Below are 25,571 nucleotides of genomic sequence, written 5' to 3'. Positions count from 1 at the left end.
CCACTGGGGAGAGTTCTGATGCTGAAAAGCTTACTCCTCTTGCTTTTACCCTTGCTTGTCTTGTGTTGCGTCTTTGTAGGAGCATTTCAGAACAATGTAGGAAGGTATTCTGGCTTCAGCTGGTCCATAGTTCTTCCAGAGGTATTAGCTAGGGTGGCATTCTGGTTTGCAACACTCAGTTGCTGGAATTCTTGTTCTGCTTGCGGCTGTTGATCTTAGGGTACAGGAAACCAGAGTTGTACCTGGAAGGCAGCTCTACTCCTTGGACACTGCTGTATGTTATTGTAATGCTGGGTATCTGGGCTGCAGGTGGTCCATGGTGAGACTCTCCTTTTCCTTGTGCAATACTGTTCAGGCTCTCGCCTCTCTAAGGGATGCAAGGATTTAGAAGAAATAGAAAGAACAAACATCTACAAGGAGATCAGGCTGCATCATCTAGGGAAAAGTTGCATGTATTTAGATAAGCACTTTGCCAGTGCCCACGACTAAATCAAACCCAAACTTAAAGGGTGGAGGAAAAAGTAGATCTGAACATTTCTTTTAATATTTCATTAAAAATTTATGAGAAAAAACCTGTTCAATGAGTTAATGTACTAAAGCACAGACTTTGCATTTGCTGCTTAAGAGCTGGTATACTTAGATGAAAGATCAGGCTAATGACAGCACATTTCACTAGGAACAAAAGTGGTGTGAATATGCTCAGCCTATAAATTCAGTCAAGTAAGGGGTCCCTCCATAAAGAGGGACTGTTTAGATTCACTAGGACAAGAGGTGATGTAAAATGTCATGATAAAAGCCTGGGTAGTTTGAAGGGGGAAGCAAACTAGAGAATGCAGCAAAAACATGAATTGAGGGAAAGATAATTTCACATTTTTGACAATAGCAATGTTAGTCACTTGTACAGGACCAAAAAATGAGTGTGTTAGGATGAAGCTACCAATAGCTTATAAGGATCACTGGTAACAATAAAGAGATAATTTAATATGTTTATATTACATTGGGATTAATACTGCAAAGATAAAACTGTGTTTGTTTTCACCTGTCAACTCTTTTTATTTCCCTGTCTGTCAGGAAGTAAGGCAAGTGGATTCACTTGTGCCAGATGTCAAAAAAAATTATCAGTATGCTGTAGCTTTGCTGAATGGAAGAAGAAATAGACACTAGCACAACATCTTACTGAACAGGTGATATGGCATATTTTGAAAAAACATACCTTGATTTCCTCCAGGTTGCATTTTTTAGGTGTTTGTTGCTACCCAAAACAGAGAACGTTAAACAGTTAACAGTGAAACTTTGTGCAGCAGTTACTTGCCACAAGACTATGGCTGGTTCAGAGGTACAGCCATCAGGATGGCCATCTCAGCTTATTGTGTATATTATTCATATAAAATTGGCACACAATTAATGCTTCTGTGCTCCACCAAGGAAGTCACAGACCTCGTCAGGGGAACTACTTAATTCAAGAAGATATTCAAGTTCCTTGAAGAAGCTGGACTTAAGAAGAACTCTGTACTACATGTAGTCTCTTTCTGCTCAGTTTCAGCAATGACCTACCCTTTGTGGTAGTGTTGTCTGTATTCTGCTGGGAGTATTGTGTGATTTTTGAATCTCAAAAAATAACTTAATTTGTGCTCAGAGTCTGGGACTGTCATCAGGTTTTGTTCCCTTGGTTACTAAGACTCATGCCAAATATTAAAATAATAATTCTTACAGTAGGTGAAGCAGTGTACTTGGTGACATTCAATTCCACCGTGGATATGTCATCAGCATCTACAGCTGTCTGAAAAATGAACACAGATAAGAAAGACATAAATGACATAAAAGTGTGTCACAGTGTTTTACATACATGCAATGTGAATTACAGGAAAAAGAAAAAGAAGGGACAGCAGAAGATGGGCTGGGAAAAGAGAGATGCTAAAGATAGGCCCAGTTTTCACCTCTCTCTATATATATGTTCATTTGATAGCAAATGGCAAGAAAACAAGAAGATTGACCAAGTAATTTTGACATATACAATACAAATATTACTGAATGCCCACTTTAAGCCAAACACAAGACAACACACCATTCAGATGCTAAGATCACAAAAACAGCACTGCTGCATGTCAGAATTGCAGACAGATGAATAATGAACCAGGGTGGCAATAAAAAGCTGATGACCTTTTATAGCCTCTAAGTCTTTGCTCGTGTTAACTCATAGTTTATGCCCATCTTCTTGGCAGGAACCTTCATGATTAATTGTGGTAAAATGTGCAGATTTGTTAACTTATCAGTGGTCAGAGAATTTAGATATTACACAGTCTATTACCTTCTCAGAAATCCCAGAATCATGGCTCCTCAGTTTGGGTTTGGCTCTCAGGTCACTGGTTTGAGTTATGTCTTTATCCATTTCACAGGAAGCACGTCTGCTGGCAAATCTGGAGAACATACTGGGGGTATCAGATTCTGTGTCAATGCAACCCTAAAATGAATACAGCAAAACCAGTCATTCTAGGCTTCTTAGACTTCCACCTAATTTGCCTCATGAGAATCAGTTTTATCTAGACAGAAACTGTGAGAGGCAGACATTGTATAAAAAACATTTCACAAAAGTTAGGCCATGTATGACCTCATAAAGTCTTTGCTTACAAGCAGTATGAATAAAACTATCGAGTCTGTTGAGTCTAAAATTCAGCTTACTTTTTTTTTTTCCCTCCACAGGATGCACTTCAAAATTTCAAACAAAATAGTGTTTTGTTATAGGCTATTGTTGACAATTCTCTGATGTACCTTGTAGCTATGAGGAGACAGTGTTTCCATAGTAGTCACCAACTAGGAAGCACAAGTCTTTGGAGAAATGAGGACCAAAGTTTCCAAAGTGATTTGGGTGGAAGCAGAAATAAGCAGAAGAAATGCCTGGGGACTGCAGAATCAATGCTTTAGAAACGTTTTGTTTCATGAAAGAGCTGTTATTTTATAAACCTTCTTCCAGTTAACGGAGAAACAAAAGATAACAAAACAAAACCAAAAAAAACCAACCCACCAGATTTTCTTAGAAGTCAAAACCTCTGTTGCTTTTCCTCATTCAGTCAGCCTCTTTGCTGCAGTGATGAAGAATCAGAGAATTCCACAGATCATAATAAAACAGTGAAGCAGCTGAAGTCGTGATGAGCAGCCTATGGCAAACCAACCTGTCTTATGTTTGACAGTGTACTTTGCCTTAAAATGGGGGAACATGACAGTGCAATATACTTCCTTAATTTTTTCCAGGCAGGAAGGGATTTTCATGTGCTTTGGATGTAGCTTCCATCAGGTGTGAGTATATAATTGCTTGAAAATACTTAAAGCAATTTTTGATATTTTCAATATTTGATACTTGAAATTATTGATATTTGAAATTATTGATACTTTGATAAACCTTCCCCAGGGCAGAAAATAAAAGTAAGAAGTGTAGAAAAATGTGATCTTTGATGGATCTGGAGAAACTGGCCTGAGGAGTCTGTTGCTAAAAGAGAATCTCAATTGGCCATGCTGTACCATAATTTTAATCCATAACAGATGGAGTGCTCTAAGGAGGATCAGCACCATTTTTTCTGTGTAACTGTGGGGAAGGATAAGGGGAACACCGAAGGAGGGGAAGGAAAAAGCAATTTAATTTGGAACAGTTGTTTTTGTATATTTTCGTGCTGAAGCACAATAGGTTGGGCTAAGCTATTTTCTGGATCCCAACATTTTAAAAAACATGGACTGTGCCTCCCATTCCATGCACAGTGTGTATTAGCACATACAGGCCCATTTGATTGAATTTTAAAATGGAAGCAACTGTTTTCTGAGCATCTGCTCTGGAGCTTGACTCCTTTTCCCTGCAAAGAACTGATTTGAAATTGTTTCTTTAGGTCTTTCCAAGGTCCAGAAAACCTTTGCATCCACAAGAGTACAAAAAAAATCCATAAAGATAATTTATTGGCTTACAGTTTGATGACCAGCCGTAACATAAAATACATGGCAGCACAGGTACTGCCTTTTTGCATTGTGTGTCTAGAGGTCTCATAGCTTCATTGAGCATATAGTGTGCAAAACCTTCCAAGATAAATTATCAGCAAGCATCAAAACAATTTTGTTTGTTTTAAATTTGAGCCCTTCTTTTTTCTCTGTACTTCACCTAAACTAGTATCACTTACTCTTAAATCAGAGTATTCTATGGTCAAATCAAACAGTAAAGGGAAACTTATATTCTTGTTAGAAAATCTTGACTCTGTCATTGTTCTGAACAAGATCCAGACCTACTCAAGGCTTACAGAAAATTCCAGATGGAAGCATATCAACTGCTTGGAATTTTTTAATGTGGGTAATTTTTATTCCTTATTCCACTGTTTTACATGAATATTAAGAGTTGCTTTCCTAAGAAAAAAGTATGGTTCAATTGTTTGTGTGGTTCCCCTTCGCCAGCACTGATAGTAGTACAAGAACACAGAGTGTTACTGAAGGAGTCTGTTGTTTTTCTAAGAATTGGGACTCACAATCCTGAGATTGCAAAAGACCAAGAGATGCAATACAAAAATGTTCCTTTTCTATTGGCCAGTTTTAAAACCCTCCACCTGAATGGTGGCTAGTAGCCAGAGGAACTCCATTTTGATTGAACTGGAAAGTCAAAAGAGTATAGAGTGCAAAGAAGTTGAAAAATGGATACAGTTATTATCTTGTCTATGAAAAAGAATCACCAAGAAAATTATGGTTTTTTCATACGTTTGAAAATCTCATTTAAAACAGTTGCAGTGAACTAGCTAACATGCTTAGTTACTTAGTAACGTTAACTTTGGGTTGCAAGAGAGAGCCTAGGATGCCAAATATTTGCCCTGTTTTCAGCTGCTGTGCAAAACATTTGGTTTCACTTAGACTGGCAGCAGAAGCTGTTGAAGTCTTCTGTGAGAATGACTCTGTAATGGATTTGCTGATCTGTCTAAACCTGATGATTAATATGTTTCCAAATACATCCCACTTCACTTTCAGAAAGCATCACCTGTTTCATTACAACCTTGCTTTCACTAGAGCACTATTTAGTGACTAGCAGTTTCCAGTTTCTTTTTGATGTGTGTCAAGACTCCAAATCTGTGGCCAGACAAGCACGTCCTAGAAGTATGATCAGATTTTCAAGGGTGCTCTGACTCTAAGCCTCTATTACTTTCTTAGTTTCCTGTTGGTCCATCTTCTCACTCTTCCCTCAGTGCCACAAGTCATCAAGAATACAAAGATCTGCATCCTGCTTTTACACTTCAGCCCTCTGTCTTTTATTTCACTTTGTCCCTCCACTTTCTACGGAGCTCTTCTAATGACCACCATAATGCATTTCATCCAAAGAACCTACCACTTTGAAGGACTCTGAATGAAAATGAATTACTCTGCAATTAAAACTGGGTGTCTGGGAATTGTCTCCCTTACTGATTCACTGTCAGAGAGAGATGACAGTCGCCTTCTTCCTTTCTGCAGCCCACTGGTCTCAGAAGACTGGCTGGTTACGGTCGCTCGTCTGGAGGAGGGATAACTGCTGAAAGACCGTGGGTCTTTAGGAGAAACTCTCAGCAGGGATCCAAGGCAAGGAACATGTGTTGCAATGGCTGTTCTAATAGATGAGAGGTAGAACCAGTCAGATTTTTTTTCTGTTAGCACAAAAATTCAGTCATCATAAACAATGCATTTATTCAGAGAGATGAACTAATGCTGCATGGACTGGAAAATTACTGGGTACAGAAAGAGTTTTCCAGATATCCAATGTCTCATATATAATCACCCTGCAAGATCACTTATTCACAGTGTTCTGCAGAACTCAAATTTATTGCTTGGCAGGGTTAAGGGCATTAAAATATAACTCTTCGAACTGAAGGGAGCTATTAAAATGATGCTTTATCTGCTTTCAGCTTAATCAGGGCAAAAATAACATTCTGTCCCTTTAAAATGAACCTCGCAGAAGTACCACATAATGAATTATTTTAATCTTCCCCTAAGCAGCTATTCTAGCTGCCTTTTACACAGCTGTTTGCTGGCTATCTGTAGAGTTGTACAAAATGTGCAGTTATATTACAGTGTTTCTTTCCTCCTATGCAGCATGAGGAAACTCTTTTGCCTAGCTTTCCCCTTTCTCCCAGCCTTCCCCACTTAGATGTTCATGCCCACCTCTTCTCTATCCACTCCTCATTAGGTCATTGTAAAGAATGAAGCAACAACACATATGTGGCTTTGCTACCATCCATCTGATCTCACAGCCTGCATCTGGCCTTGGCATGGTAATGACCTTAGACATTACAACTCAGAAGAAGTACTGCCTGAAATATGAAAGCTTCAAGAAAGGGAAGAGGTGGATTGACTCACTGAGCTGCACTTCTCACTGGCCTGGTTAATTTAACAAACTGCTATCTGCAACACTGACAAATGTCTGCATCTCTCATAAAGATAGTTTAAAAATTTATGGTGTTTTCCTCTGAGGTGGGTAGGTCTTTACTTTTTATCGTGTAATCTCAAAGTACAGATCAGGATCCATAAACATCTCTAACTCCCATCTGCATAGCAATTTGTTCCAGGTACAAATCTAACTGACATTTATATGGTATTGAGAAGTTTTCTTGGGGAGAGTAAAGCTGTCTTGCAGAGATGAAATGAGCAGGTGAAGCAGAGTTCAGGTACTCGTCCTAAAAGTGACAAAGTTACTGTCTGATTCTCTTTGCTATAATAAGCATAGCTCATAAGAGTGAACTTACCTGTATTTGGGGTGAGCGATGGCATAAATGATGGGGTTATGGATGACAGAAGCTTTGGCAATCACTGCTGGTATGGAGTTCATGAAAGGTGTTAGGACATGGGAGTACCTAGAGTAATGTAAATGCATCATACATTTAGTATTGACTTCTCTGTAGTCTGTGCAGTCACACACTGACAAGGCAATGCCTTATTATTGGTCCAGAGAGAGCAGAAGGGGCAGTTCTGTACCCAGGCAGTGAGAGAACAAACCTTACATCTTTTGCCTGTAAAGATCAACACCAGCCTAAACACATTTCTGAGGAATTTCATTTTCTTGGGGCTTTTTGTGCAGTACTTCACCACTATGACTCAGGATGATGGTAATTGCCATGTTGTTTCTCCTCAGTCCTGCCTTCAGTAAGTGAATGTGCTTTCATTGGAGTAACTGTCTGTTCCAAGCCCAGCAGATATCCTTGCTGAGTAATATTTTACTGAAGAGGTGTGCAGAATGAGACATTATAGGGAAAGACAACTAATAAGTCTGTTTTCCTATTCCAACTTTATTTTTTGCCTGACCTGAACTAAAAAGTTAAGAGGAAGTATTTCCAGGTGTCATGTTATGGTCATGTGTTACTGTGAGCATGCATGTATGCAGGTGATGTGACTATAAAGGATAAAAGAATTATTATTGATGTCTATCTGCCATGCTGCTATCAGCCAGTTAATCTTGAAGACAGCTTGAAGTAACCCATTAAGTCTTAGTCAGAAGAATGTCAATAGAACAGCACAGACCATAGCAACAGGCAAATTCCCTATAGACCTACTTAGAGGGTATGAGGACCTTTGCCTGCATTGGTAGAAAGCATTCTAAGTGAAGTAGCTTTGTAAGTCAGTTTTTTCCCCAGGGTATTATCCTTTCTTTATCACAGCTCTTCTTCCTGACCAGCCTGCCTAAGCCCCATCTTTCATTAGCCTTGCATTCCTATGATATTATGGGAGAAAAAAGGTTTTCCTCTCAGTCCTCTCTCAGAAGAAGGTCTCTCTCAGATGAGTGTGCAAACAAACAACAGAGAGGTTTGCATAAGTAGGTGGCAGCTCATCTTGGTGAAGAAATTTTTCATCATACTATGGGAATATTTATGCTCTGTGATGACAGAGAATTATTTTGCCAGTGGTAGTACAAGAACCATCTTGTCAGCCACCTGAATGTTGAGATGCCATTTCATCTCTAATTCAAGGCTTTTCTCTGATAAGCACGTTCTTCATATACAATTTTTAACATAGTTTCTCCTAATCATACTTTTAAAGCATTGGTTAGAGGTGTGTTTCACAGATCCTGGAGAACACACAACAGTACGACCTTGCTGGAAGAAAAGCCCACAGAAGGCTTGGTCTATTAATCTCAGAAGAATCCCAGAAGGATTGCCTAAAAGGCATACTTCACAAGTGGAGAAAAAGCTGAATGAAGCTGTGTTCCTCACCAGATGTCTCCATGAGCAAAATTTGCAAATGCTCATTAGTCACATACTGCAGAGTTATAAAATTATCCTTTTGTTCACATTTCATTCAGTGTAAGACATGGGCCAGAAGTCAAGTTCAGTGGGCACTTTATCATCTTCAGGTAGACACTGATTGTATGGGACAGCCTGACAGTTCTATAGAGCTGAAATGGTTAGCCTAAAACATCTCCTCATTTTTTATTTTCTTTTTTTTTTAAAATATCTTAGAGCAAGTAGTGCTGCAGGGTAGCTGTGCTGCATTTCTTTGTCTTCTTGGTCTTCCTCTGTCTCTAGCTGGTCAAGTGCCACGGCTGGTGGGTGCCCAGTACCTAAGTGTCCCTGGGATAGGAAATGAGAGACTGGGACACATCCTAAGGATTTGCATTTTTTACCTTCATGGAGAAATTGTTGCTGCTGCTGCTTGGAATTGACTCTCTGGATAGAAAGGGAAAGAATGCTCTTCTTTTAAAACTTTTACTTCTTCATTGTAAGATTTTAGAAGTGCTGTGCTTAGGAAGCTGCCACCCTAAGCTATGTTTGAGAAGAGGTCCTGCAGTGGCCTCTTCCTTAGGCATGTAACAAAGATCATCCCTGCCTCTCAAAATTCTCTGTCATAACTAGATTTATCCTGTATGTCAATTGTAGGAAAACCTACATTTTATTTATTTCTGACTTGAAAAATAATAATAAAGTGTTTTGTACCGTCATAGCTATCTTTTTCTTGAGGATTTGCCACTGACAAGACTTTCTAAAGCAGATAGTCACACCCATTTTACAAAGACTAAACTGAAGCACAGAAAATTCATGTTATCATGGGAGAAACAAGCACTCAGAGCCCAGCCATCTGAGTTCACAACCCATTACTTGTACTGGGTTGTATAAACTATAGTCTGGTGTCAAACTATGTACAGCTACTGCATCAATAGTATCATGCTTTTCTTGAAATAACTGTATAAGATGCTGGCAATTAAATAGATGAAGAGCATGCTTAGATAATGCACATTTACAATCTTCTATATTCAGCATCAAAAAGCTCCCCAATACAACTATGTACTAGTTTTGAATTCACTTATACACTGAAGAAATTTCAGCAGTTTGATGTAACACAAGAAAATGAATAGACTTCAGTAAGTAAAAGAAGAGGAGAAAGAAAAGACATCAGCCCTTGGGTGGATCTTTGTGAGCCCTTTATTTAGCATTTTGGTGCTAAATAAAGTTCATATAGTTCAGATAGCCTGTCATAGAGAATCTATCATCAGCACAGTAATGTTATGTTGCCAGTAATAACCTTCTTGTTTTCTTTTCCTTTTTTGTTTCTCCTTTTTTTTAAAGTCAAACTAAGAAAAAAATCACAATCAGTGTGTGCCTCATTTGCTAAATGTCACTTCTAACTATGTGAATGTTTTGGATGCACTTCAGGCATTAAACTTGACAGGAAGCTTTGACTTTCATCTGTCTTTTACAGTTTCACACCTTTTGCTTTCACTGAATATTCCTTTGCTGATACATTTATAATTACCCAGCAAAAGCTACCAGAGCAACAACAGAATATGGTGACCAGGAAATGACATAAAGCAAGATGACAATCAGGGCAACTTTGGCCATCTTCCACTCATTTTTCATCCTCTGATACTGTTTCTGGAACTCTTTGTTTCCATCTTTGCACTCAAATGTCTGAATAGACCTAGAGGAAATAAAAATACAACAGCAAAAAAAGGAGGTAGAGAATTGAGCAAATAGATCCACAAAGTGGAGTGATAACTACATTAGTTTATGATAGATGTCATGCACTTTTAATGCACGTTAATGTGTGTATGTGACCAGTCCTTCACAATTCAATGCACTGTTCTTGCACTAACCAGTGGCAAAATTCACGTGTGCTTCAGTGAAGAAAGTAGTCCTGTGCCTGAAGAACTTCCACATAAATCAAGCCAATTTCACAATTCAAGCCAATTGAAGAATGGTATATTAAATATAGTTAGAGAAATCTTTGCTTCCCTAGGTCTGATTTTTCTACCTTGCTCTCACTCTGTACTTCTGAGCTGTATGAGTAGATATGCTGATATCTACAGGCCAGATATCTTCAGGTTACAAATGTAGTGGCAGATATTGGCCTTTATTTTCACAATAGTTTTTGTTTGAGAAACCAGTGACTAAATGTTTTACTGCTTTCTCACGCTTTGCCAAACATAGTACTTGTGGTTCAAGACTGTCTATTATTTCTCTGTGGAATAGTTGTCAATACACTGTTGTTAAGTGTCTCTAATGTCCCTCTTTTATTTTGTTTGTTCAGTTAATTTAGTCCCTTCTCAGCCTTTAGATTTCTATTGCTGCTGCTTATACACTTTTCCACTCATTAGACAATATACTGAACAGCTCTGGGTGAACTTCAGGAGTTGCCCTTCTAAGGATCATACTTCTTACTGTGTTGACTAGTGACAGAATTCTTGTCTGGTTTCCTGTCTTGGTCATGAATACGAATTAAAAGTGAAAAGCTTCCCAATTTCCTTCTGTTAGTCTTTGGTTTAAGAAAATAAGCAGTCACTTAAATAGAAGGATAAAGACTACAGACTGCTGGCTACTTACCTGTTGGCCTTCCTGATAGCCTCAAAGATAAAGACATAGCTGTATATAATAGCAATCAAAGGAATGAAGAACACAAAGCAGAAAAGCAGCATCGTGTAGGTGCGGACTGATGGTGTGAAAGTCATGTAGTCCCAAGAACAGGAGGTCAGGAGACCCTCGGGAACATATGCACCTGGAAAGAAAGACAGGAGAAAGCACAAGCCATGAGGTGATTCTTCCTTGGAGTGCAGAAGTTAGAAAAAGACACTTAGAATCACATGTGATTTAGTCTTATTCTCTTAAAGGGAAAAAGAGTTTAAAAGGATACACAATTCTTTGTCTAAAGCATCTCCTGTTCTGTTTAATGTCTTTGTCAATGATCTGGGTGAGGGCATTGAGGGCATGCTCAGTAAGTTTGTAGATGACACCAAGCTGAGCAGGAGTGTTGATCTGCTTGAGGGTAGGAAGGCTCTATAGAGGGATCTAGACAGGCTGAAGCAATGGGCTGAGGCCAACTGTATGTAGTTTAACAAAGCCAAGTGCCTGCACTTGGGCCATATCAACCCCTGTAATGCTACAGGCTTGGGAAGAGTGGCTGGAAAGCTGCCCCTTGGAAAAGGACCTGGGGTTTTGGTCAACAGGTGGCTGAGTATGAGCCAGCAGTGAGCCCAGGTGGCCAAAAAGGCCACCAGCATCCTGGCTTGTATCAGAAATAGTGCAGCCAGCAGGACTAGGGAAGTGATTATGCCTCTGTACTCGGCCCTGCTGAGGCTGCATTTCAAATACTGTGTTCAGTTTTGGGCCCCATCACTCCAAGAAAGACATTGAGGTGATGGAGGGTGTCCAGAGAAGGCTAACAAAGCTGGTGTAGGGTCTAGAGCACAAGTCTTCTGAGGAGTGACTGAGGAAACTGCAGTTGTTTAGCCTGCAGAAAAACAGGCTCAGGGAAGACCTTCTTGCTCTTTCAACCAGGTGAAAGGAGGTTGTAGCACAGTGGGTGCCAGTCTGTTCTCCCAAGTAACAAGCAATAGGACAAGAGGAAATAGCCTCAGGTTGTGCCAGGGGAAGTTTAGGTTGGATGTTGGGAAAAAGGTTTTCAATGAAAGGGTTGTCAAGCACTGGAACAGCCTAGGGAAGTGGAGTCCCCATCCTTGCAGGTGTTTAAAAGACGTGTAGATTTGGCATTTTGTGACATGGTTTAGCGGTGGGTTTGGCAGTGCTGGGTTAACGGTTGGACTTGATCATCATAACACTTTTTCCCAACCTTAACAGTTATTTAATTGTTTTTAGTTTCTTTTACTCGATTGCCCAATTGTATTTATGTTCAGCAGTTTAAGGCTTCAAATCAGAAAAGTGAATAATTTTGTTTCAGATCTTAAATTATTGTTTAAAGCTCAGTATAGTCAGAAGGCATCTCTCCAAACACTTCAGTGAGTCTTGGATCAGACCTTTATTGTTTTTAAATACCACCATTTCCTGTAGATTAGTCTTCCTAAGGAGTGAAATGAAACTTATTGCTACCGCTTCTTTAAGCTTGTGCAGACAAGAGAAGTCTCCTATGCAAAGGAGAAAGATTTATTGTGCAGCTCAAATTAATTGTGTCCTGAAGTTGAGTACAAGTATAAAAAAATCATACATACATAATATTCTACCTGGAATAAAATATAATCTTAAAGGAATTGTGTCAACCTGGTAAGTAAAGAAATTGTCAACAGCAATGTCTTTTTACCTTACTATTTTAATTTTCAGTGTTTACAGTGGTATTTTCTGTTGAACTCTAAGAAGTACTGCACCAGATGTGCCCAGAAGCATCTAATTACCACATCAGACTTAGTGCTGTGGGTACTGTTAGAATCTAATTACAAGATAACAACAACCTTCAAGCAATTATTCCACCTTCTCCAATTAAGAATCTGGAATCTAAGACTAAATTGTCATTTTGTTGTTCTAACAGCTCCTCAATGAACTAAGGGCAGCTTCTCCCAGTATTGCAGGATGCCTGCTTAAACATGCTTCATGTTTATGGGGGACCAGAATGACAATAACAGGACAATAACAAAAGTCTGCTGAAATTCTACTCAGTAAAAGAGTTGGTTGCAGCATCCTTTGGGAAGATCAAACATTGCTGTGTTCTCAACTCAGCTGAGCTGACACATGCTCTGCTGGAATTAGGGAGCACAATAATAGGCTGGAGTTTTGAATGGTGAGTTCACTCTAACTGACTGACAGACTGGTGACTCATAGGAAACAAATTTCTTCAATGAGAAAGAATAATAAAAACTCTGAAGTTGCAAGGATCAAGATGCTGAGTGTTCCAATTCAAAGGCATAAAATTTGGATTCACAAAAGCAAATTAGTTACTTGGTTATTACTAAATGCCACCCTTAATGGAAGCCTTAGTGAAGATACCAGTGCCTGAACAGAGAATGTGACCAACACCTAGTGCAATTTGTCTGCCTAGAACACAATCGAGACTTACTGAAGATCTACTTGCACAAAATACTCTGACTGTATTCCTCTTTTATCTGAATAAAGAAATTTAGATTGATGTCTTACACAGTACCTTTGAGGAGGAAGAAAGCAATCAGAAAACTCACAAATACATTTATTTTGCTTTTATATTGTTGAATTTGGTTCAATGGATTATGAGATCATAGGCAGGTGCATCCTTCATAAATTTTGTCCTTGATTTTATATACTGTTCTTTATTCAGTAGGTGATGAGATTAAGGAAAATTGCTATTGTCATATAATATGCTGTAATACATGTTGGATTTTTTTTCTTTTGATTAGAGATCTTCAGTTTCAATATGTATTTTATTGATTTCCTTCAAATTGATTTATTCAAGCCTAATATGCAAGCCATTAATTCAGCCCTTTTCTATACATGCAATTGATCTTTAATCCAATGTTACAAAGAAAAAAAAAAGGTTTATTCCATTTGACTTACTCCATCCAAAGAAGGGTGGGAGACTCCAAGCCAAAGAGTACAGCCAGACTCCTACCAGGATTATTAGGGCCTTCTTCTTAGACGTCACTCCAAGAGAAGCCAGAGGTTTTGTGATGACAAAGTATCTGTCCAAGGCAATCACCATCAAAGTGATCATAGATGTAATGCCAAAAAGAGCTCCGCAGAAGGCATACAGCTCACAGCCTTTCAATGAAGATGACAGAAGTAGCAGTGAAATTAATCTACCCATGCTAGTTAATGTCTGGGCTAGTTCAAGTCTGCGTTACTTGTGAATTAATGTCATCTGGAATTTGTAAAGCAATGGAGCTTCAATTTTCCTGCAGTTGTAATGCTGTTTCAAAGCTGCTCTCTGTCCTGCTAATTACATTATCCATGGAGATAAACTTCAAAGATTTTGTTTGCTTGAATTGCTGGAGACAGTGCTACTTAACATATTTCCACTTACTGATTTCTGATGCTTCTAGAGGGATCGTTTCAGCAGTTTAACTCCAGTTTTACTGCAGCTCCCACAGAAACAGCTGTTTTACCTAACAATGGGTTATAGCTACTTGGATATCGTGGAACCACTTATATCTCAAGATCAGCATAACTGAAGTAAATCTGGAAACTGTCAATATATTAATGAGTGATTTTAATTATTCAAACAGCCTAATGATTAAAAGCAGGGGATTTGGTTTGGTTTTATTTTAACATGTATCCAGTTGGAAACTGCATGAAACTGTGCTTTTAGTCATCAGAGATGAAAATAGCAACATTACTTCTGTGACCTTCCTCTCTGTCAATACCTGCTCACGAGGCAAAGACTAGTCTTCCTCGCACTATGGTTGTATAGGGAGGATGAAAGCACCTTTGTTCCACTTCACTTACTGCACAGGAAATGTTCAGTCAATATTTCTGTTGTGAAGATTCACTTATGCCAGGCTTTCTTGCCTCCCTTTTTCCAGATGCAAGTCCCAGAGCAGGTTGGTTAGAAGAGCTTTTAAGCTGGCGTGTTGAGAGGTGTTGCTTCTTTGTCACAGGACTCTGCCAGTAACTAAGTTATGAGAGCACTGGGGAAGAATGCTAGCCAGAAGACTAGTCCCATGCCTCCTGCTGCCAATGTCACCTTTTGTATCTATCTCATGTATGTAATTATCCTCCCTGGGGTGGGAATGTGTTTGTTGCACACAGACAAAAATATTCAAAGGAACGTTTGTGTCAATATTGGAACAATGTTGAGAAACACTGCAACATTGCAAGTGTACCTGAGGTTAAGGAAACTGTGGATTAAAAATGCCACTGTGATAAGAACACACTTAGTGATATCATAGAAAGAACACATACAAACCTCTCTCACCAAAAATCCAGCGTTTGTGAAGGCTGTTGGTGAAAAAAACCGGAGACTGCGTAATGGACATCAGGAAGTCACTCACAGCCAGATTGATGATGAGTACGTTGGCTGGAGTCTGAAGGCTCCTGCTCCTACAGAGATCAGAAGGAATGTTGCTAAACACTGCTGCAGTGTTAAGTATGTTGTTAGTCTTCCCCATGAGCCTTGGCAGCTCCACAAATACCAAGGGACGCTATATAGCAGGTTGGAGCAGAGTGCTCCTTGCTTCCTTCATGAGAATATAAGCAAGGCTCAGTTTTACACCCTTATACTCTTGTGCACTTTAGAGGATTGTTTTGATAACCTGCTTAGCAATGGGGTTAAATCATATTGTTCTTTAAGTATTCTGACCCAGTGCACTGCATGTCCATGATTAACAGGAAATTAAAGTCGATGTATTCTATGGATTTCTGGATCTGGGTCGTGTTGAGCAGGGGGAGGGGAGTGCATTTCCCACTGTTGATAAGATCAGCAGTGACTTCCAAACACAGGGATTAAGCAAACTCACTATGTACCAGATGAAGCATTTTGATTTACATTAATTCTTCTCTATGATCCTCATTTCCCTGGTCCAGGCACTGGCTTTAAAGAGAGCGATAGCCAGCCTTCAGTGTATCACATCTGTCTGTGTTATTCACAGTGTTATGATGCAGTGTTTTAAAGGGTGCACATAAAAGCAAAACAGAGAGCTCCTCAGTTTGGGGCTCAGTGTAACTTTTTAGTTCCTTTCTCAAATTTTTGGTCTTAAATGCAATTGAAAAATACCAGAATAAACGATGGGTTCTTTGCACTGATGCAGAATCAATCCCTGTCCCCTATCTGTCAGTCTAGGAGTAAGGAGCTATTATTAGTAGATGCTCATGGGCCATTTGTTCAGTAGCCTGCAAAGTTACTGAACATATTTCTGTTCCAGGCAACTGGCTGTTCTATGGTTTGCCATTACTGAAGACCACTTTGTAGGCATCTGATATGTTCTGCAAGCCTCTGATGCGCTTGTTATTTGCTGTCAGTATCACTTTCTGTCTTCACATCTTCACAGGCCTAAGCCAGCTCAGGTACTTCATCCTCACACACCTGGTCTGCATGCCAGCACCTTTTCTGTTCTTAAGGCCGTGTCGTTCACACTTCCCTGCTCTGAATGCACATATTGAAACATTCTGTTTAATGCACCACATAAATATCGGCTCAAAAGCCCCACTGCTTTTGTCCATACTCCAGTGATTTAAGTTAACACTGCAAATTATAATAGAGTTGCTATTATGTTTATTACATTAGTGCTGGAAGACCAATCATGAAGTAGAAGCTCACTAGCCCAGACATCATGCCAATGCTCTGCCCCAGTGTGATAGAACAGAAGCAAGATGGGTGAACACAAACTATGGAACTGCCACATTGTTGGCAGAGATTCAGTTTCCTGCGGGTAGAAAAGTTGTAATGTGGCAGTTAAAAGGAAATAAGCCAAGAAAATCTGAAAACAAGAGACATGGCCACTAAGGAACAAAGGAGGAAAAGAAACTGAGTAGTAAGCAGCAGGAGGAAGGAAACAACTAAAATAGAGCAGATACGTGGGAGACGGGTGCAAAACATCCCATGAGTCCAGTGCAGTCACAGTTCAGCCAGTAGAGCAAAAAAATTCACTGGAAGGTTTCCACTGTGGCTGCTTTTGGATTGCTTGGCATATCTATGTGATGCTTTGCAGTTTTGCTGACAGTTTTGCTGTGGCTGTGGTCGCTGGGGGAAGTCAGAGGGAAATGGCAAGTTACCATCTCTTTTCCTACAGCAAAGTGTCTCGGTGCATTTTACTGTCTCTGCACAGTAGTCTGGTAGTACACCTGCACTACATTTGTAGAGCATAGTCAAGGTACTGCTAAAATTGATGAATCTGAGTACTTAAAAGAAAAAATCCAAAAGAAAGATACCTGCAGAAAGCATAGATGACCAGGAAATTACCCAGAGTTCCTGTGATACCCACTATAAGGATGACTACTCCAATCGTATGATGGGCGTGGGCTGGGACATCCACTGTAGGAAAGGCACCAGGAACATCTTGCACTGTCATCTTCTGTGGAGTAAACAAGAGTTCACAGATATATTGTCAAATTTTGCTGAATAAACTGTCATTTGCTTCTCTAGAAGAGGAAATTGTCAAGAATGCAAAAGACAGCACACAAAAAAAATTAGACTAAGCTAATTGTTTTCAAATTACGTTTACTGTTGATGACCTTCAAGGGATAAATATGCCATCAGCAGTGCAAAGGTCTAAGGGTGGTTTATGTGTTTACTGTTGATATAGAATTTTGGTGAAGAAAAGCAGTCTATTCTATCCCAAAATAAAGATATGAACATATATAAGGATAAGGATATATAGAGGAGAAAAAAGTCAGGAAGGGACCAGTCTCCTTGCATCTGACATCAAGTAATGCAGTACTTAACAAGTAAGTTTTCTGTAGTTTTCATTCCAGGAAAGTTTCTGTACCTGTGAAGTATGATTTCTATTGCCCTCTGACATTACCAGCTAGACTTCTCTGACCAAGAGAAATGGTCTAAACATGCACTTATTCCTTTAGTAGTATGGCTGTTCCATTTCTCCCACCGAATAACACTGAATTTTGAGCTGCTCTCAAGACTTGGTTACCCAAAGCTTGGCAGCATTGAACAAGAATCTTTTGGAAACTAAATTAAGGATCATAAAAAGTAAAGCAGAAATCCTTTATACCTTATGCCTGGTTTCCATACCAGTTCTCTTTTCATTCTACACTGAATGAAGGTGTTTTGCTCTCTGTGAAGAGTGTGATAAAGCACTTGATGAAAGCATTTGTGTCTTAATCAGCCAATAACTCATAGCAAAATTCAGTAGCCAAGTCTGAACACTACAGCATTTTAAATAATCATTTAAAAACATTTTTTATTTCAGTATCAGGAGTCACAAGTACATTTTAGGCCAAGTGACACCAGACTGGTAATGAAGCAAACAGTAAGACTGCACCCAGGAAGCAGAATGACCTCACAGGAATTGAAGAGGAGATAGCATCTGTGCAAACCATCACTGTTCTGCTGTCTTTTCATGTAAGGTCAGGCAAGGAGACTTAAAACACTCACCTCTGTATAATTGCCACTGTCCTAAACGTGTCTTGGCAGCAGCTCCAACTCCAGTGGACTCATGAGAAATACCAAGCCCTGTCCTCACTCGTCTGCAAGGATCACTCGTGGCTCTTCATAGCCAGGCTCTTCTCGTCAAGGGTGGCACTCACTCTGGGATGGCATGCCAGGACCACTGCTCACAGCTCAATCCTGCAAGCTGCAGCCGTGACATTCCTCAGCTACTGAGCTATAAGAACCACACCAAGGCTGAGAAAAGCCCAGGAAATATTTTGAGTCTTTTGTAGCCTGCCGACTATGAATACTCTCAACTTGGCTGTGCCCTGGGATCCAGGACAAGGGAACTGCTTGTCGCAAGGTCTGTGCCTGTACCAAGGTTAGTGCTCTGAGGCTGGGTATGTTCTTTCAAATCACAAGTACCAGCAGGTGGTGGTCCAGCTGTCATAGGCAATCCTTCCTCCCCAGGAAAGTCGCAAGGTCTGTGCCTGTACCAAGGTTAGTGCTCTGAGGCTGGGTATGTTCTTTCAAATCACAAATCACAGGTGGTGGTCCAGCTGTCACAGGCAATCCTTCCTCCCAGGAAAAGGGGGGTTGCTGGTAGGAAAGGAGGAAGGTGCACAGAGGTAGATATGAAGTTCTCCCTTTTATGCTACCGTTGTGGTGGTAGATGGCATACACTGTTAAGTGCAACTTAGAAGTGCCTTTGACAACACCCCAGTTATCAAAGGAAATGGGTATTTTCAGACAATAGAGGCAGACATTAGTTCTGAATTAATTGGTGAGATTAGGCTGAAGCTATTAGAGCCAGTGTCTATCTCAAACCAATGTGCCAGTAGCAAGAGGTGAAACCCAGGAGTGTCTGGAATTCTGGAAGAGATTTTCTTTGCGTATGTGCTGAAGATCTGCCTCCAGCAGTCCTCAGCAAGGAGAGTGCACTCCCTCAGTTTCTACACGAGCAACAATGAAATGCTGCACAAATACTCTGATCTTAGAGAGAGAAAATGTAGCTCTGGCTGTTACCGTAATTGGAGCAAAATGTTAAGGTTGATACATTAACTGAATGACAGGACCATGGCATTTATATTTCAGGTTCCTGATGCAAAGTTGGGCATCTTTCCTAGGTAGAAATTGTTCTGCCAGTACAATAACAAAACCAACAAACAAAATCCCATACTAAAGGCAAATGGAGAGGGAGAGTCTGAGATAGAACTGTTTTAATTAAATGAGATCTTCTTTGGTTTGGGTGGTATTTTTGGTTGTGGTTTTTTGTTTTATTTTGTTGTTTGTTTTTTTTTTCCTCATTAGCCTTGTGGCTAGAACATTTTAAAACTGCTGTTCTACAGAGAGCTAATGATGATTATTAATAGGATGGAGATTTCTGATGGTTTTCCCTGTAGCTATCCATTTAATCAGAACTGGATCAAAGTAACAGAAACAAAGCAACTAAAGGAGCTTGTTTTGGCTACAAAGAACAGATTAAAATGGTTTTAATTAGAATTAAATTTGTGGAGGACTAAGGACAAGGAAAAATTTAAAAGATCAACATAAATACACAGAGAAATCATAAGAGAGGAAAGGTTATTTAAGAGACATAAGAAAACTTTAAAATGACTTATTAAAGAGTGAAACAAGTTCAGAGTCAATAAAAATGTCAAGTGTGACAAAAATAAGGAATAGTCTTTATACTGGAGCACTGATAGGACAGAAATAACTTTAAATATACAGACAAAAAAAAAAAAAAAGGTTTGTGACAAAGAGGAATAAATTCACATTTTACAGTGGACTTCCTGTAGGCCTGGGATTTTTACCACAAGGCCCAACTCTGGCTGTTCTTTAAGAGGAAAAAGTAAATTATTTCTAAAAGTTATTCCCCTGTTTTTGTTGGAAAGGCACATCTGATTCAAAGCTTCTCTAAGTCAAAGGAAGGTACCAGTTGCCAACAAATCATTAGACAGGGCCTAATTACTTCACATTCATCACTGAGTTGCACACATACAGCTTCCTTACTGGAAGATGAAAACACATGCCTGTATCAAGTTCAGCTCTAGATCTTCTGCAGGAATTGTATGCCAGAAGAAAGGGCGGGGAGAAGAAGATGGTGCTTGCAGAAATCAGGTTAGTGGGATAATCAAGAAATCAGACAACTCCCAAAACTTTTCTCTATTCAGTTTCTCCAGCAGATCTGCCTTGTTTAGTCTCTTGTTGCCTCCCCAGAGCATGAGTACTTGGTTGGCAGGGGAGAATAAAAATCTCACTGTTGCAATCCCCACTGTAGCAATTGTCCTTTGAGAGTATTCTGAACAGCTATTTCAGTTGCATTGACAACACACACCATTGTTGCCTTGGATGATTTACTGCTCAGCCTTGTTCCTGTAAACACCTCGTAACAAAGCTAAGTAAAATGAACAGGCAACACCAGCACTTCATTATTTGAAGTCATTATATGACAAAGCAGTTTACTTAACATAGCATAGTTTAAAACATCACTAAATGCACAAAGAAACTGAACTGGAAGCTAAGAGGTTGGACACATTCCAGTGGATGGAAAATGGACTACAGTTTTCCCTAGTCAACAAATAAAAGATGCTTGCACCTGAGGCTCTGGACCAGTGGGTGCCAGTATACCCACAGACCAACTGTGCTGTGGGTGGCTTAGCTCAACATTAATTCTGTAGGAAACAATTACTGGGCAACACCAACTTCCTGACAGTCAGTCAATATAAATATTGCACATTGCTCAAGCAAGCAAACAAAATGGTTATGGAAGCTGTGGAGGACTTCAGTGGAGTAACTGCAACATAACAAAATCTCTTCACAGTGAGTACTGAGGGTCAGTTGGAGAACATCACTAGATAAGGATGGCATTTCAGTCAGCCTTATAAACAGGTTTTATAGTGTTGTTTGGGTGTATATGAGAACTGGCCTTTTGCTAGAACCATAAAAGAATTTGTGGTTTTACTCTCTGAAAGGCACGTCATTTATTTACACTATAGTTTTGCAGAATCAGATAGATAATTTTGATGTGGTAAGGAACTTGGACGTGCCACCGAAATTCAGGGCAGCATTCCTGAGAAAACACCAGCCTGCCTTTAGCCACAACTGGGTGTCTCACAGAGCTGTGAAACACACACAGTGAACAGTGACATGGGAATTCGTTTTCTGTATAGTCTTAACAGTTGGTTTGTATCCTAAAAAGGGATCATTATCCCTTTGAAAGGATAATCTTAGTGGAGGATATTTTTATCCTCCATATACAGGTGTAATCCTTTTCTAAATCCTCCTCTATCGTTTGCCTCAGTGGAGTCTGTGGCAAGAAGTTGTGAAGATGCTCTATGTGTTTTGCCTTCCAGCACATATAACTGTGTCCTTGTGGAAACACTACAGAACAGAGGGAAACAGCTAGATTTTATCCAGCCTGCCTTCTTAAAATGCTCATTGTTCTCCCTGAAGAAATGCCTGTCTACTACATACAACAAACCAGCTAAAACAGAACTGACTGTGTTTTCAGTTAGTATTCAATAAACTTGACTGAGACTTACAAACTTGAGATGCTTTTGGGGAGTTTGGAGAAGTGATTGATAGATAAATATGTCCAAATTGTTGCTGTTCTGGCCTTGTCTGTGGAGGCTGCAGCACAATGTGGAGTCCTGTTATTCTGTATTTATGGCTTGCTGCCACTCCTGATTCCAAGGGAGGCAGGATTCTTCCTGGAGGGATGATCTGAGGAGCCAGCCTGATTCTTTGTGCACAGAGCAGTGCACAGTCCCTTCTGCTATGGCTTGGTGCAAGCAGAGAAGGGGTAAAAAAGAATGAGCCACAGAGAACATCAGTGTAGAGCAGGACTTGTATTTCACCATGAAGTTTTTCAAGACCCTGCAAGACACTGATCTGAGGAAACTTAAAAGGATAAAGGAATTCCTTTGCAGTCCAGGAGAAAACCACAATTCTAAGTGATTTGTCCAGACTAGAAGGTTTAAGTCTAAATCAGATATAAAAACCCAGGAATATTTGGTGCTTGCATGTATTCTGCCTCAGGAATCTATTTAACATACACGTTTTTCTAAAGGAGGTTTTCTAAGTAGTTATTTCATAATTGACTGAAATGCCCCAAACCAACCAAACTAGCTCACCTCTGAATTACTTCTAGTGGAAGACACACTGTTTTGGAAGTCCAACCCTCCCCCTCCTGCCCATAGTATGACAAAAATATTTGTATATAAAGGACAACAGGTGAAGAATATGGTTCAACTATTATTGGGGGGGGGGGAAATTTTGTTCTTTTTCAGAGTAAGAAAAAAATTGTGTCAGTTACTGTTTATTTGGCAATGATAATTACTGATCTCTCACTAAAGCTAACAGTGATGATGGTGGGAGGAAGGCCATACATGTAAATATTTGTACTGAATATAAATCACATTTGATACAGCCTGCTTCTCACATTCTCCCAAATGGCAAGAGTATAAAGCAAGGTTTAGTTTATATTTATAGGGGAAAAAATAAGTGCTTATAAGGTCATTGGGGGATTTGAACGTGCTTCAGTGTTGGTTCTGATTGATTAATTGATTTATTTGTGTGACATTGTTTCAAAAGCCAGGAACAGAAAAGACTGGGACAAGGACATTTTTCAGCTACTTCTCCCTGAACATCAGATGGATTATATCTAATTTGGTGTAAAACAAGACAGGGAAAAGGAAACAGGGACTGCTACGTTGTTGTTTTTATGAATTCATCTGGCTTCAAACTGTAGGCATTGGTTTTGCAGAATGAGTGTTTTAGTGGAATAAAGCCAAAGTTTTGGCAGTCCCACATGTGTCAGGTTTCTTTGTTCTTAATTTTCCTACAAGTAACAGGGAATTAAACCTCTTATTTACACAGTATGACATACAACCAGTGTTAGTGTTAGGCCTTTCACATTACAACAAAACACACAGTTTAGAAAAATTACCAGAACAGAAATACTGTAATTTCCTAGGGTTTGGAGGTGCAGGGTTTGTACTGCCTGCCTACAAGAGGCCTCAAACAACTGATAGCACTTATTTCACTTCACAGTTTCTTGCTCTGGTTGCTGGGCTTGCTTCTGTAGGCACTTGCTCTGTCACGACAGGCATTGCAGAGAGGAATGTAATCCCACCTCAATTAGGGGTTCAGCGGGGTGACTGCTAAGCCCTCCTTCCAGTAGGCAGCAGGGCTTTCCATAGATGACGTTTGTCCTATTGAGCAATTTGGGTAGCAGATTTTGCATCCTATCTTCCGGATTTAATCTCAACCAGAAGCAGCACATGTTGCTTTCAGCCTTGAAACTCTCTTAAACCAATCTGTGTGCCAAATTAAAAGGCAGAATTTTGAAAATACAGTCCCTTTCAGCAGAATAAGGAAAAAAACAATTTTTAATTTTCCAGTGTAAATCACTTTGTCCCCAGAATCCTTTTCCATTTTACCATGTGTTCTTGATTCCCTCTTATCCCTCCCTGCTATGTTCTGCTATCCTCTTCCATAGGTTATCCATCTAATTTAGATTGTAAGTGCATTGGCTCAGGACACTTCTCTGTTTTCCTGTAATACACTGCACACATCCAGGTTTTATTAAAAAGTATGTAAACAGACTGCATTTTTACTTTGCAAATAATAAAATATTTACTGGTCCATCCTTATAAATTAGGATATAATTGAATCTCCCAGTCCAACATCCTATATGCATTAAGTGTTTGCAGCATTTGAAACCTGCACACAATTTCTAAATGTCCACTGTGTTATGTGGGCAATTCCAAAATACTTTGTGTGACCACATCAAGATTTTAAGTTGAATTTCAGATTTTAAAAACTTCAGAAAGTAGCCTGGGTCTGGTTCTTTTTATTATTATTATTCTTTACCTTTAAACAGACTTTTGCATAAATAACAAGTGAGCAAAACTTTGTAATCCTAATAGTATATGATGAGATACAGAAGCAGGAAGAAGACTCCTGAATTCACTTGGCTTGGTCTTGTGGGGTGGGATGGAAAATATTTTTAGTGAGCCTGAAGAAATTTCATCCTCAAGTGTCACAATAACAGAGTCTCACCTTCACACTTCTGAGGAAATTTTCATTCTTTTTAGTATTGAACAACAGAGAAAGAGCTTTGATAGATCTTCCCTGGGAAAACTTTCTGAACAGCTTTCTTGGACAACTGCAAATAAGAACTTTTTAACATTTACATAAGCACTCCACTGCACTTACAGACTATTAGAGAAATGACAGGGATTTCAATCTTGAATAATAACAGAAGAGAGCATTGTGTTCCAATTGCTAAACAGCTGTTTAATGCACAAGAACATGTTTTTTGGATAGTTTCCAACATATTTGGTGTACTTTGCTGTTACACATTCCTGTCTTCTGCCCATGTAACTGCTGAAAAACTGCTTCTACAGTCCTTTCTGCAGTAAATAGATAGTTAAAAGAACAAAAGGAAGATGTTAAAGTACTCATTATGTTGTTCATTACTGCATTACAGAAATAAACATGTATTTGCACCTTAAATGTCCATTCACAGTTCTATGAATGCAAATCTTGCCAGCAAAACTACTTGCTACAGCTTTTAGTGACAGAAAACACTTACAGTTGAGGCTCGAAGAGGCAGGTCCATCAGCGTGTAGGTATTGGCTTCTGGGTCATTCCATGCGCTGAAGGATTCCACAATTTTGATGCTGTTGGGATCCTCAGAGGAAGAAGAGATGCCCCTTTGAATGGGATGATCATTCATGTGAAGAAAATCTAAGCAAAAACAAAATAAGAAAAGCCTTCCTCTGAATTTAAGTTAGCCAATTTACCTTCTTTTGTGTGTGTGTAAAGCAAATTGTTAAACTCTCTGGAATAATGTGAAATCCAAAGCAGAGTTTCTCACTTCAGATTGTTTCACTCCATCTTCAGCTTAGCAAAGGGCAGCAGCAGCAGCTTCCATTTAAATACAGGAGACAGGCAGGGGCTGCACATGCCCAGTTTGAAGCTTGTTCCAGCCAGATTCCAGCTTCACTTTAATGACAGTATAAAACTAATGCTCACTTAGAAGTGCTGTTATCTTTTTTACTTTTGACAGATTTACGTCTGAATTTTAATGCTATATCCACATTATCCTGGTATGAAGACAAAGAAATGAAAAGGATGTCTTCACTCTCTGTCTTAAATATTAGACTTCACTGCTCATTTTCACTGTATTGGTGAGTTTTTTGTAGTCTGCTTTTAAAGAAGATGAATGTGTACAGTTCTGCTGAAATTGTCTGAACTCAAATAGATTCTGATATTTAACAATGTGCTTGTGTGCACTTCTGTCTTGTAGAATTTAGGTCATGGTTATTTGTTGGTCCACTTCTAAAAATAAACAA

General features: G+C 39.4%; 1 protein-coding gene across 1 annotated transcript; it reads right to left on the bottom strand.

The window, feature by feature from the left end:
- Positions 1-175: 175 nt before the first annotated feature.
- On the bottom strand, positions 176-24,835 carry LOC103777200 (melanopsin-A-like). The gene is made up of 12 exons (XM_008944747.1): positions 24,809-24,835; positions 17,034-17,176; positions 15,073-15,206; positions 13,725-13,928; positions 10,797-10,968; positions 9,730-9,894; positions 6,732-6,839; positions 5,419-5,599; positions 2,309-2,461; positions 1,712-1,780; positions 1,214-1,252; positions 176-367 (listed from the first exon to the last, which is right to left on the bottom strand). The coding sequence occupies exons 1-12, from the start codon at positions 24,833-24,835 to the stop codon at positions 176-178; spliced, it is 1,587 nt and encodes a 528-aa protein (XP_008942995.1).
- Positions 24,836-25,571: the final 736 nt, after the last annotated feature.

Source organism: Merops nubicus, unplaced genomic scaffold (assembly GCF_000691845.1).
Source record: "Merops nubicus isolate BGI_N331 unplaced genomic scaffold, ASM69184v1 scaffold2250, whole genome shotgun sequence".
In the NCBI taxonomy this organism is placed as follows: domain Eukaryota; kingdom Metazoa; phylum Chordata; class Aves; order Coraciiformes; family Meropidae; genus Merops; species Merops nubicus.
The sequence above is the reverse complement of the archived record's forward strand: the minus strand, read 5'-3'. Positions and strand labels throughout refer to the sequence as shown.

Excerpts from the sequence above, each read along its gene's own strand:
- LOC103777200 (XM_008944747.1), bottom strand. The coding sequence starts at position 24,835 with ATGGACCTGCCTCTTCGAGCCTCAACT. Across the intron at positions 17,177-24,808 it reads TGCCTCTTCGAGCCTCAACT|AAGATGACAGTGCAAGATGT; the intron begins GTAAGTGTTTTC and ends TTTACTCCACAG. Across the intron at positions 368-1,213 it reads GCAACCTGGAGGAAATCAAG|AGAGGCGAGAGCCTGAACAG; the intron begins GTATGTTTTTTC and ends TGCATCCCTTAG.